The sequence below is a fragment of the Leucoraja erinacea genome, chromosome 5, assembly GCF_028641065.1.
Source record: "Leucoraja erinacea ecotype New England chromosome 5, Leri_hhj_1, whole genome shotgun sequence".
Classification (NCBI taxonomy): Eukaryota; Metazoa; Chordata; class Chondrichthyes; order Rajiformes; family Rajidae; genus Leucoraja; species Leucoraja erinaceus.
In genome coordinates, this window is record NC_073381.1 from 35,782,136 (window position 1) to 35,796,683 (window position 14,548).

At 42.5% G+C, this 14,548-nt stretch overlaps 1 protein-coding gene across 1 annotated transcript in view; it reads right to left on the reverse strand.

Moving 5' to 3' along the window:
• The window catches only part of mfsd2b (MFSD2 lysolipid transporter B, sphingolipid), an 82,345-nt gene extending 71,911 nt beyond the window's left edge, over positions 1-10,434 (reverse strand). The window contains exons 1-4 of the mRNA XM_055636362.1: positions 10,345-10,434; positions 7,914-8,024; positions 6,304-6,429; positions 1,273-1,397 (exon numbers count right to left, since the gene is read on the reverse strand). Coding sequence (XP_055492337.1) covers positions 1,273-1,397; positions 6,304-6,429; positions 7,914-8,024; positions 10,345-10,434 — 452 coding nt within the window. The remainder of the gene's footprint in view (positions 1-1,272; positions 1,398-6,303; positions 6,430-7,913; positions 8,025-10,344) is intronic.
• Positions 10,435-14,548: the final 4,114 nt, after the last annotated feature.

Below are 14,548 nucleotides of genomic sequence, written 5' to 3' on the forward strand. Positions count from 1 at the left end.
ACCTGCCGTCATCCTGGCGACAACCTACGACAGCACCTATGACAGGAGAAGACAGGCAACATCAAACCCACTGTCGCCGAAAGGTTTTGAACATTTCAAAATCCAGCGGAAGTTACGACACTTGAGGAGGAACTCGCAACAATACAGCCGTCACCCCGTATCCATGTGGCGACAGCCTATTTTCCGGCTATCGCTGAAAAAAATCGCCTAAGTGGGACAGGCCCTTTAACTTAATATCAATACTTCATTATTGTTTACAAAAGCACCAAAAGAACAACTTCTGAACCTAAAGAAGCTCTCCGTTCAATAGACTCAAATTGTGCAATATTATTTTTTTCTTCTTCAAGATGTAGTATTGCTGCTCTCGATAGGCTGAAAACACTGAATAACATTTGTATTTCACAAAGACAATTAAAAAAAACGTCAACTTTTAAGCTCTACTGAGAAATTGAGATAAAATAATACTTACTAACCCGAACATAAAGAACCTTAGAGTTACACTGAAATGCATTTCTCGTGAAATATAAAGGTAAGTTTGTACTAAGGCTGAAATTATAATTTCATATGTATATAATCTAAGTTTCATTCATACATGACCATTTACCAATTTGAACAAGTGTGCCATCATTCAAAACTCACAAATAGTTTGGAGTACATGTTCCAGATTCACCTTTACTGAACATGGGAACATTGAAATGTGAGCAATCCACTGTGCTATTATGTGAGACCCTGGTTGATTTGCATCTTAACTCAAAACCCCTGCTTTGGCTTATTTTAATATATTTGCCAAATAAACATCTTCCCAACCTAACAGAAGAAACTAACGAGGTGGCATCTTCTGCTATTGTGGGAGAGAGTTCCACACATCCTTTGAGAGAAGAGTTATTTCCTAATGTCTTTCCTGAATAGCTGGCTTGGACTTCAAGGTTATGTTTTGCTTTTCTGGACTCTGTAATCAGAAGAAAATGTTTCTCTTAGTCTATCCTATCAATTTCTTTGAAAACGTCAAATCATAGTTAATCTCAAATATTCCAGAGAATTATAGCAACTCTACTCAGAAGATGTTCAAATGTCATCGTATCTTTTCTTTGTCATTTACTAATTTTATATATTCCCATACAAGCATGGTCCTCATTCATGGAGTTCCCACAAGATGTGAGCCAAGATTGACCAGGCACTTGCACCTTTGACATGCTGATCATCACAATGTCAAGCGTTTCTGTGGCATGCCATTCCCATGTATACATCTGTTTAATATATCTGCAAACTCACCAGGGCATTAATCTTCCAATCTTCGTCCATTTGCTTTTACTGATTAAATATCCAACAGCTGGATCAGTAATAGCATCCCAAGCTCTTCCAATGAACAATACTAAAGAGGCACAAAATGGAGTTATCTGAAAACAAAATGAAAACTAGTTTTAAGAATAAACAGAAAACAGTTTTACTACTAATGCAATAAGTAAAGAATCTGGCTGAGGAAGATTCCTTGCTACTTACATCTGTGCTTTGAATTTAAGTAGAATGAAAAGACTAATCATTTCCTTTTCTGATGCTTCTGAGGCTCCTCCAAGAAACCCAAGCCACATCTAATCTAATGATTATGGTACACTCAGGGCACAAGGTATTAAGGTGAAAATAGATTTTTTTTTCCTCCTAAGGGCTTCAGCAAAGCAGATCCAAAGTTTCTAGGGTAACTACGGCCTGATAATAATTTTCTATGGACTGCTCCTTTGGAAGAATAGTGTTTTTTTCAGGATAATGTGATGTATGACTACAGCCAAACTTCCGGACATCCTTTGCGCTGCTTCACTGTGATCATGACTGATTTAATGAGATAATCACAACCTTCAGCACAGATTTAATTTCATGGAACTATTGCCATTTTTGGAGCTCAACATGACATAGAAACATAGAAAATAGGTGCAAGAATAGGCCATTCTGCCCTTCGAGCCTGCACCGCCATTCAATATGATCATGGCTGATCATCCAACTCAGAATCCTGTACCTGCCTTCTCCCCATACCCCCTGATCCCTTTGACCGTAAGGGCCACATCTAACTCCCTCTTAAATATAGCTTATATTGACATATCTTATATTGACAGGATGCTAAGTGGTCTAAACTTGAAACACACATTAAAAGCATATTTCTGCAATACCATGTGTGCGTGTAATGTTCTAAAAAGCAGCCTTGTTTATTTGCATACTGTCTGAAAGTGGTATTTAAATCTTGTTGCAATCATTGTAAGATTGCTCACTAAAAATAAGTGTAATGTGAGATTTTTCTGGAAATACGGAAATGTATGACTAATTAGATCAGATTAGATTAGTTTATTGTCATGTACACCAGGGTCCAATGAAATTCCTTCACCTGAAGTGCACAGAGTAAATGATATGCACACAATGATAGATATATAGCAACATGTAGAATAAATATGGCAGTGAGTTTGATAAAAGCTGAATGCTGCAAAATAATATTTAAATACAATAATGAATTAATCAAATGAAAGTGTGTTAAGAGTGTGTGGCAGCACCTATGGGAAGGGGGTGTGAATAAGGATTGGTTCAGGAATCTGAGAGCAGTGAAGAAAAAGTGGATTTTAATTGTGGACATCCAAGTTAATATTTCTATATTTTCTCTCAGAAGGTAGAAGAGAGAAAATATTGTAGAATTACAGGCCAGAATTGCAGGCATCCTTTGTAATACTTGTGGACTTGTTGATAGTATATACTGTGAAGATGGACTGGATGGAAGGAAATGACAAGCCAGTGATGGGCGGAGCTGTGTTCAGAACTCTATGGAGGTTCAGGTGGCCAATGGCAGGGTAATGGCCATATCAGGCTGAGATGTACCCTATTAGTATACTGTTGACAGCACATCTGACAAAGATCGCAAATATCTTCATGGCCATGACAAATCTTTTCAGACATCTAAGAAAGTAAATACTCTGCACTTTCTTGATCACTGCATCTGTGTGAAGTGATCAGCTTAGGTTGCTTGTGTTATGGATGCTGAAGAACATGAAGCTGTCAGCCATCTCTATATCCATTGATGAGGACAGGGTTAACTTAATTTAGCCATCTTTGCTCAAATTACAGGTTCCGTCCTTTCTTCAAGAAATGCATCCTTTGCAGCACTTCTGAAATAAAATCCCCTGAGTCCCACCTTGAAAATGATTACTTTCGTTTTTCTTATTATTCAATCCTGATCTTCTTCTCTCAACAAATGATATTGGGAGCATATCTCACTGGCTATTCCATCCACACCAAGGAGGTATGCTGCATAGGGAGCATCCGTTATTTATTACACCGAGTTGGGCTCAAAGAAACCTGGTTCATCCTCCGCAGAATATTTCTGCCACAAGTTATTACCTTATCCAAGAAAACCTTACGATTATATAACACTTTTAGTGGGCTTCAGACAGACGGGACAAGAGCAGAGGGAAGGAGAAACAACTGGGGTCGAACAAGTCTTTGATTATGTTGGCTGCTTTTCCAAGGTAGCGTGCAGTGTAGACAGAGTCAATCGTGGGAAGTAAAGTCTGTGTGATGGACTGGGCTACACGTACAACAATTTTGTGTGGTCATTCACTGAGCAAGATTACACCTGCTGCTAATCTGCTGTGGAGGAATGCAAATTCGAGTGGGTCCAGATCGTTACTTAGACAGGAGTTGATATGCATCATAACCAATCTCATCACAAGGGAAGTGAGTGCCATCATAGAAACATAGAAACATAGAAAATAGGTGCAGGAGTAGGCTATTCAGCCCTTCGAGCCTGCACCGCCATTCAATATGATCATGGCTGATCATCCAACTCAGTATCCTGTACCTGCCTTCTCTCCATACCTCCTGATCCCTTTAGCCACAAGGGCCACATCTAACTCCCTCTTAAATATAGCCAATGAACTGTGGCCTCAACTACCTTCTGTGGCAGAGAATTCCACAGATTCACCACTCTCTGTGTGAAAAATGTTTTCCTCATCTCGGTCCTAAAAGATTTCCCCCTTATCCTTAAACTGTGACCCCTTGTTCTGGACTTCCCCAACATCGGGAACAATCTTCCTGCATCTAGCCTGTCCAACCCCTTAAGAATTTTGTAAGTTTCTATAAGATCCCCCCTCAATCTTCTAAATTCCAGTGAGTACAAGCCGAGTCTATCCAGTCTTTCTTCATATGAAAGTCGTGACATCCCAGTAATCAGTCTGGTGAACATTCTCTGTACTCCCTCTATGGCAAGAATGTCTTTCCTCAGATTAGGAGACCAAAACTGTACGCAATACTCCAGGTGTGGTCTCACCAAGACCCTGTACAACTGCAGTAGAACCTCCCTGCTCCTATACTCAAATCCTTTTGCTATGAATGCAAACATACCATCCGCATTCTTCACTGCACCTGCATGCCTACTTTTAATGACTGGTGTACCATGACACCCAGGTCTCGTTGCATCTCCCCTTTTCCTAATCGGCCACCATTCAGATAATAGACTACTTTCCTGTTTTTGGCACCAAAGTAGATAACCTCACATTTATCCACATTACACTGCATCTGCCATACATTTGCCCACTCACCCAGCCTATCCAAGTCACCTTGCAGCCCTCTAGCATCCTCCTCACAGCTAACACTGCCCTCCAGCTTCATGTCATCCGCAAACTTGGAGATGTTGCATTCAATTCCCTCGTCCAAATCATTAATATATATTGTAAATAGCTGGGGTTCCAGCACTGAGCCTGCGGTACCCCACTAGTCACTGCCTGCCATTGTGCCATCAGTTTGTAGTCATTGATGCACGTCATCCTGATCTGCTTGAGCACTGGTATTGTGGATGTCCTTTTAATGTCAGTCGGGAACTCGGACTGTAGTAGTGAGATTTTGAAGATGCTTGCAAAAACGTCAGCCAATTGGTCTGTGTAGGTTTTAAGAACACGGCCACATATACCATCTCCCAGGTCAACCATTTTAGATGAGGAAGAATTCCTTCTCTTTGAATGTTTGCAATTCTTTACCCCCAGGAGAGTTGGAAATAAGGTCATTGAACACATCTAAAGAGATAATTAAACTGCAAGGAAGGGTAATTAGGTGGTGGCAAGAGTGTGGAAAGCTGGCATTGAGACAAAAATTTAAACAAGTATGTTTTTTTGATTGGTGGAGCCAGCATGAAAGGCGAAGCTGACTTGCTCCAAATCATTGCTTTCTTACTTGCATGCTGCTGTGTCCCCAATGTCAAAAAAACATGGTCTTGCACTTTCATTTGGAAAATTGTAATTTTATGTAGTCACATTTTTTATTTGATACATTTTGGCACCTAAACACAGCTTCCATCACGTAGGGAGAAGGCTGGGAATTCAGTTACATGTCCAGTAAATGAACAGTCCCCTTCCACAAGTATGGCTCTGTGAGGAGAAGGGAAACATATTTTTAGTCACCCCTTCTTCATTGCCATGCACCTCCATCCATTCATACAAGTAGATGGATTAGGAAAATGACGTTGTAATATAGTGCAGGAACTTGTACAAAAAGATGGTCGAAGCGAAATTACAGGCACAAATATAAGAGCTGAATCTTCACTGCAGTGGACAAGATATTTTACCAAATTGTTTTTCAAACAGTGTCTCATTTCAAGACCTTACCTAATATGCCCCATATGAATAATATCCTGTCCCAGTGATTTGATACTATTATTTGCAACTTCTGTATCTCCTATGAATCCACAAACTTCAAGGTGTTTTTGAATCAAGGTATTTTTAATCATTCACACTGGAGTAACTATATCAACTTGTTTATGTTATAGATATAATGCTGCACTTCTCATATTGGTAAAATGCCTGTTTATTTGTAAACTGTTAGTTTTCTTTTTTAATGATAATGGAAGGATCTGTTTTGTTTCATTTTTTGTTTCCATTTAGCAGCTACACTTGTTTCGACTGAATTGGAACAATCCAGTTGTATTGTTATTTGTTTGGCACAATAAATATTTTTCTTTCAAAAAGGATGACAAACAGTTTATTGGGTTGAATAGTATGTTGCTGACTCTGTAAAGCATGCATTTTCAATCAATTTGTACATCAGAACGAGGGTGTTGTGACCATGTTTGAGTCCCAATATGAACCTTTGTCAATTTATGTCACTGCTAATTTAGAGACATGAGTGAACTATCTAGTTCAACTTTTGAACTAAATATAACCCCACTGTGTGCTGGCAACTTCCATCAGTGACAATCAGTTACTAGTTTGCAAAAGAAAAAATTGCATTTATTTCCAATTATTATTTTATGAGGGTATATCCTTTTCTAAATATACCCACCTGCGCTACATCAAGTAGATAAATTTGCAGGAAGAACCCTATTGCACTAGCGACCACTTCATATGGAGCACCTCCAATTGCAAAGCACAATTTGCAGCATAAAGACAATTTTCTTGAAGTTTTGACCTAAAGCAGATAAATGTCATCACTATCAATTAAGGAATGCAGGTAATCATTGCATTTTCAAATCTGAAACCGTTATTACAAAATATAAATAATTCAAAACAGACTTTATATGAAGATAAACTATATTTTGTTTTCCTCCCAATATTATTGCACTTCAAACACGCTATAATGTTCTTTGGGACATCCTAAAAGGAACAAGGAAAGTTATCCTGAAAACCCCAAGCAATATATAACCCGCAATCAACATCACATGGACAAATAATCTGGTCATTTCCCTTATTTGTGTTTGTGGGATTATGTACAAATTGGTCACCGGTGTTTCAGTGACTTCAGCTCAAAAGTATTTCATTGGTTGTAAAGTGGTTGCAGACACTATAAATATGTTTTCTTGTCAAATATAGGTATAAATGTGCTTTTAAGGTTATTTTTCTTCAAGTGTAAAGATAGGAAAAGAACCACAGTGGAGAAAAAGATGGGTGCTGGAAATATATGCTTCCATCGCATTATTGCAAGCTAGTACAAAATACAATCAATGAAATGGCACTCCCTTCATCAGTCTGTTGTAAACAAACTGCAAAACAGCACTGCAGCTGAGCTCAGTAATTCAGTTGGCATAAAGCTATTTTGAACTGTCACACCCATGAGTAGAAAGCATTAGGAACCACAATATTGATAAAAACTATAGTGTAGAAACAAGGAACTGCTGATACTGGTTTATGAAAAATAAAGTCCAAAATGCTCGAGTAACTCAGTGGGTCAGGCAGCATCTCTGGAAAATATGGATAGGTGACGTTTCGGATCAGGACCCTTCTTCATACTGATCTGAAGAAAGATCATCTATCCATGTTCTCAAGAGATGTGATTACTCCAGCACTTGGTGTTGGTCAGCATGGGCAAGTGTGACTGAAGGGCCTGTTTCCTCGCTGTATGACTCTATCTGAGTTCTCTTTCAATCTAGATTTTCCACAGCAGCATTTTTTTCCATCTCCCAAGTACAATAATTGTCTTCTCTCCCTCTGTTCTCATTCATTTTCTATTACTTAGTCACAGACTCAGTGACACATTCAGCAACTCAGGCAGCAGATCATGCCAACAAACCATCCATTTTTACACTAAACCTACTCTGATTATAAATACTGACATAAAGTCATTATTTAATAAATCAGATCATTTCTTTAATCCAATAAAATTGTAAAATTGTTTTTGCATTCATTCTGACATATTTTGCAAGTCAGTTTACAAAATTTGTATTTGTGACTCTTACTCATGTTTTTATTTTTTTTCCCTTTGCATTTGTTCAACTCAATCTGATTTTTACTATACACTTTAAGTGTTGTTATTCCTTACCTTTTTAATTATGCTTGTCTGTCAATTTCTGCCTTGAATACATTCTATGATTCTGTCTCTAAAGCTCTGGGTAGAGAATGCTAAAACATTTCTCACCATCTCTGCCTTAAATGAATGACATCTTATTCTGAAATTACTGTATGCTTCCTAATTCCAGATACTTCCACTAGAGGGAAAATGCTCTCAGCGTCCACCTCCTCAATATCCATCACAATCTGACATATTTCAATAGCATCACCTCGTACGCTCTGATGAGAATAAGCCTACATTGCTCATCCTTTCTTCGTATGTTAATCCCAGAAATCAACCCACTGAACCTCCTCTGCACTGCTTCCAATGCAAGTAAATTCAGGAGTAATCTCACTGCTTCCCTCAAATGTTGAATTAAAACATTCCTAATTCATGTTCCACATCCACCACAATAAATGTCAACATTTCATCGACCTTCCAAATTAATTGTTACCACCAGCGTGACAATCTTTTGTAATTCATGCATCAGGATTTGACACTATTAAATCTTTGTAGCTTAATTCTCTTCCTTATCCTCCTTACCAAAGTGGATAACCTCATATTTGTTCTCGTTTTACTCATCCACCATTTTTTTTTTTGCCCATTCATTTAAATTTTCTATTTCCATTTGCAGGCTTTTTATATTGTCCTCATAATGTGCGAATCCATCTATCTTTGTATCATCAGCAAATTTGGCTGCGATATACTTGGTTACTTAGCCAAGTCATTGACATAGATAGTTGAGGCACCAGTACAAATCCTTGTGGCATCCATAGAGACATACAGCCTGGGACATTTGGCCCAACTTGTGCATGCCAACTAAAATGCCCTGCTCATTGATCACCTCTCATTATTGACAGTCAATTAGAAAATGACCCTCCCTTTTGCCTCCTAACCAACCGTCATTGGAATTCCCATTGAAATCATTGGGGCTCAGATGCTACATATGTTCTGAAGCAAGCAATGAGTCACAATTTCCCAGAGCAAAGCTGGAGAATCCTCAAAATAATTGGATTGGAGGAATTCAGTGACCAAGTGCAGTGAGGAATTTAGTGTCTGTCATGAAGCAGGCCTCTGACTTCATGTGCTGCATTTCCTGTCTGGAAGTCTGAGATTCGCTGAAGTTTCAATGACTGAAACTTGACAATTTTAATGAAGCAAGATTCATCATTTAGGTGCCAACTGAGGCAGATGCGAATTGAATGAAGAAGACCAGTTTCTGCTACACTTGCCTTTCCAGACTGTAATTTACTGCCTCGTGCACATTTGACCATGATTAGTTTCTTCCGGCAGCCCTTAGAGAATGAGAGGCAGGTACAGCAAGAGCTTCAGAAGAGGAAATTGGCCTGATGCGTGGCCGCCTTACGCGGGCAAGAGTCCAATCCTGGATGAGTGTGGAGACTATTTCCACAGGGGAAAGGAATCAGGTCATGAGGGTAGACACAAAATGCTGGAGTAACAGCAGCATCTCTGGAGAGAAGGAATGGGCGACATTTCAGGTCGAGAGGGATTTCGGGTCATGAGGGATTTGAATATAAACTTGAGATTGAGGGTTTTATAATGGAGAAACGGCCTAATTGGGATAACAGATGGAAGAGATTTGATAGCAATGTATGGCCATTGAAAGGGCCAAGTATGATGTGAAATACCTCTCTGAGGTGGAGCAAGAGAAATGTTGGATAGGATGGAACATGTGGGGAATGATTCATATTTCCCTGCCAGTTTTCCAAGTGAGCAATTGTCTCTTCTAACCACAGAAGTAACCCATTGAACGTTCGCATGCGAGTGTAGCTGTTTCTCAGGCTGACTTTCCCCATCCTTGTGTTGGGTGACAATTGGCGTCGCCGGCGCCAAAGCTCGGAACACGTGGTGTGTTTACATTTCCCACCTACAGGTCCCATATTGCACCATAATCTACCAAACCTGGGCACTCTGCGAGTAGCACTCGAGCACCTCTGCTAGAATCATTCAATTCTGTTTTCTTCGCCCTTGAACATCAACTGTTTCTCCTCCCGTAGACGCTGTCTGTCTGGCCTGCTGAGTTTTTTAGCAATATATTTTTTGGTTCTGTTCTCAACATATATATCCCTTTGAGGAAATATCGTCAACGTCTGGGTTTGTGCATAAAAGCTGAATATTTCGTTTCTCTTCATCTCCGCCAACCATGCTAAAAAGTGCTGCCCAGTTTTACTGGACAGATAACTTCAATAGTGTCAAATATATTTAACACCTGTCCTGCATTTATCAGTTAATATAATGATTCTGCTTCGGGTTTCCCCCAGTGTTTGGCGTTCAGGAAAGCCAACGTTTTGCTCTGTCCATGGTCGAACGCTTTCTCGGAAGCGATTTGACCATAAATACAAGTTATAAATATATTTAATCGTTGTCAAGTTTAATAGAGAATTCATCGTAGCAAACACCAAACCAGGAAAAAAACCCACACAGATAAAGCACAGTCAAATACTGAAATGCTTAATGGCAGCCTCAGCTGCTATTCAGACTGGATACTTCACTGACAACTCTGCGGGGCAGATTGTTCGGAAAGATAAAAGTATTTACCTTATCCAATTGCGGACTGCCCTCGTAGCTGATATATTTCACTAATGCGCGTTTTGAACGGTCGGACGTTTCTTCCTCTCCGTGAATCATTTCGCTAGCGGTCTATTCGGATGCTGCGGCCAGCTCCCTGCCCCCTCTGCACGTTTTTCCACCGCTACCCTTCACCCAGCCTAATCAACTAAGTCTACAGGCATCCGACAACATCCACATCATGGCAGGTAGACAGACACACGCTATCCACCTTTTAATAAAAACTGCCTGTTATGTACACTGTCCGCCTGTAGTACACAATGATCGACAGTAATGCTCCGTTGTTGCATGATTCCTATAACACACGCTGTTTGTATCTATTGTCCGTCATTGTATCTATTTCTTTAACACAAATTGTCCACCTAAAACACATGCTTACACACAATCTCAGTCTATAAATAACCACCTTTAATACACACTGCCACCTATAATAGACACTGCTCACATATTGTACATGAGTTGTCTCACCATTGTTCCCCAACATTTTCCACCAAACTACAATACAACAATAGCCCACAGTACATCAGTATGTATACAGCATATAACACATACAATTTGTCCATACAACACAGTGCCTGAGACATGCACAGTTTGTAACATGCATTATAGTCCTATAACACACATTGAACTCACTGATGGGACAACATGGGATATGTTTTCTGTGCTCTTGTGGCGGCACCTGGTGGAAAGCCATGGGCACAACGAACCCACGGCTCTGGAGGGTGGCGTCTCAGTGTGGGAGGCGCTAGTCACGAGGCGCTAGTCACGTTTGTACCCGAGTTGGTATGTAAGGCCGGGCAACGCCCGTGACCTTCAAGGAGTAGGGAGCTGTATCAGAGAGAATAAACACGTCTCTTGCACACAACTTGTGTCAGCTTAGTTTTTGGCTGACTCCTGCGAGTCACCGCTACACTGGTGACCCCGACGCACAGGAGTGTAATCCTGGAATTACATTTTTAAAAAAAAAAAAATGCATTCCGCCGCTGTCGCCTACGAGCCCGACAAGGCCGAACTCAATGCGGTCTCCCTGAAGCTGCCTATATTTTGGGCCTCGCAGCCAGGGTTTGGTTCTGACATGCCAAGTCCAAATTCTACATCCGCAGCACAACGGCTGACGAGGCCCGTTATCACTATGTGGTAAAGGCCAGTTCTCACGGTGCGACCTGATGCAAGATGTCACCAGAGTGAAGTGGTCGTGGTCCAGCAAGAGTTCCGTACGATATAGCGGGAGGTAGATAAAGAGTTCCCACGGTACTCGGCAATTCTGTCATTTGTGCGAGTGACTTGTCCGTCTCCTGATCTTTCCCGTTAATCGTGAATGAACATCGTGGACTGTAGTGTAGTTAAGCACGTGGCACAAATGATGTTACTTTGTGTCACACACTATATTGTTTTTTTTCACCCGAGCTCTTTAAAGAGCTGAAGAATAATCTGTGTTTTTTTAGACAAATATTGTTTGGTGTAATGCACCTTCTCTCAATATGTGCAAGAAGTCATCTTTTTATTTTGTCAAATATGAATAAAGACTGTGTCTCACATTGACCATGATGATTGTGTTATTTTATGATCTACTGAGAGGTGAAACTTTCAGTCTGAAGAAGGCTCTCGACCCGAAACGCCACCCGTTCCTTCTCTCCAGAGATGCTGCCTGTCCCGCTGAGTTGCTCCAAGCAACTGGTGTCTATCTTCAAAGGACTGACCACCGGGCTGGTTGTCGGGGCTGGCGTGTTGCGTTTCACAGACCGAACTTGGGACGGGACTGGAGTTGGGAGGGAAAGGTGGGGGAGTCGAGGGAAAGGAGGGGGAGACAGATGGGGGTGTCTTCATTTAGTGGCGGTGGGTGTCTGTCACTGAAACAGGCAGGTGAGATTTCACATCCACCTTGTGTGTACCTCTCTCTCTCTCTCCCTCCCTCCCCCTCACACAGGCATGAATGGATGAACTCCACGGGCCAGGCAGCATCTACGGAGGGAAATGGACAGGCGACCCATTCTTCAGGCTGCCTTATGTCTCTCTCCCCCCCTCCCCCCAACTCCCACGAATGCTGGAGAAACTCAGCGGGTGCAGCGGGACCGAAACGTTGTCTATTTCCTTCGTTCCATAGATGCTGCTGCACCTGCTGAGTTTCTCCAGCATTCGTGTGTGTGGGTGGGAGTTGGGGGGGGGGGGGGGGGGGGGGGGAGAGAGACATAAGGCAGCCTGAAGAATGGGTCGCCTGTCCATTTCCCTCCGTAAATGCTGCCTGTCCCGCGGAGTTCCTCCAGTCATGCCTGTGTGAGAGGGAGGGAGGGAGAGGGAGAGAGAGAGAGAGAGAGAGGCACACACAAGGTTTATGTGAAATCTCACCTGCCTGTTTCAGTGACAGACACCCACCGCCAGTAAATGAAGACACTCCCATCTGTCTCCCCCTCCTCTCCCTCGACTCCCCCACCTTTCCCTCCCAACTCCAGTCCCGTCCCGACCCCCTGGGAAACTGAAGGTTTCCCGCTGTAATTAAAGAGTTCCCACGGTAGACTGTAAAACTGGGACCCTGGTTCTGGACTCCCCCAACATCGGGAACATTCTTCCTCCATCTAGCCTGTCCAATCCCGTAGATACGATTAGACAGGTATCTAGTTATTTAATTCAATTAATGATTTCTATCGCCCAGCCTCTCACCTTTCAATCGGGTTCGGCCAGGAAGGAACTGCAGATGCTGGATTAAAATGAAGATAGACACAACATGTAGCTCAGCGGGACAAGCAGCATATCAGAAGGGTCTCGCCCCAAAATGTCACCCATTCCTTCTCCCCAAAGATGCTGCCTGCCGTCGAGTTACTCATTCTCTTTAAACCGGCATCTGCTGTTCCTTCCGACACATGCACAAGAAATAGGCAACTTTTCGGGCCGAAATGTTGCCTATTTCCTTCGTTGCATGGATGCTGCTGCACCCGCTGAGTTTCTCCAGCATTTGTGTGTGTGGGTGGGAGTTGGGGGGAGGGGGGTAGAGAGGTAAGGCAGCCTGGGGAAAGGCTCGCCTGTCAATTTCCCTCCGTAGATGCTGCCTGGCCCGCGGAGTTCCTCCAGTTAGAAATTGCTTTCAGACAAAAAGAGACATAAACTGCTGGAGTAAAATAGCTCAGCAAGTGAGAGTACAATAGCTCAGCAAGTGAACACTCAAAAATGAAAAAGAATAAAAATGTGATTATTTCACCTCCCTTCAACTATTTTGTGTTTCAGCATGAGAGGGATTATAACATTAGAGACATTCCTCTTGTAGTGATGTGTTAATGAAGAGTTGCAGACATCAATCTGATAATAAAAAATATATTTATTTAACCTCACCTTATGTCCCCTCTGTCAGGCTTCCGGGTTTACCGTTCGCAGGAGTTCCCACGGTACCCGCAAGAGTTATTACGGATATCGCACGGGCCACTGCGTTCAAACAATGTTGCAAAGCTCACCAAGGCACTCTTGGAGAAATTCATAAATGTTTGAATTTTCTCCCGACCTCAAAAAGTATCACAACTACCTGACGTTAGCGGCACGGAGGTCCTCGGTGGTACACGAATGCCGTACTGTTATCGGAGAAGGTTCGCACGATGTTAAACTCTTGTTAAGTCTTGCTTCAGGTCGCACCGTGAGAAAGCCCTTTAAGCGCTGTTGATCATGAGACGGCCGGTCGGGTCGTACCTTAACTCGATAGTCCTCTGGCGGAGGGCAAGTACACAGGCCGCAAGGAGCTGTTGCTCCGGATCTACGGGCCGAGGTGAATGGAGCGCACGTGTCAGGTCATCAACATGGGCGGGCTCAGCGACCGGAAGCTCTTGGCCCTCATGAGCGAGATGCTCACGCTCATGGGCGACCACCAGCCCTGCCCACTGTTTGAATTTACTTACCTGCAGCAGTTGCAGCGCGACATCGGCCGGCAGCTCTCGGGGGAGAGCTTCGAGGATCCGATCAGACTAACGGCGCACGCCGACGAGCTGTGACTGTCCGACCGGCAGCAAGTGGGTGCGCTGGAATCCCTGGAATCGCTGGACTGGATCGATTCAACGCCCTGGAAGGCCCAATGACCCAGGACCATGCCCACAAGAGGCCCATGCCCACAAGTGCCACAGACCAGGCAAGTGACACAGGAGAGTATGGCTGAGCAGGACCCAGCAGATCCAGGGAGAAGGATGTGGTGTTTTTA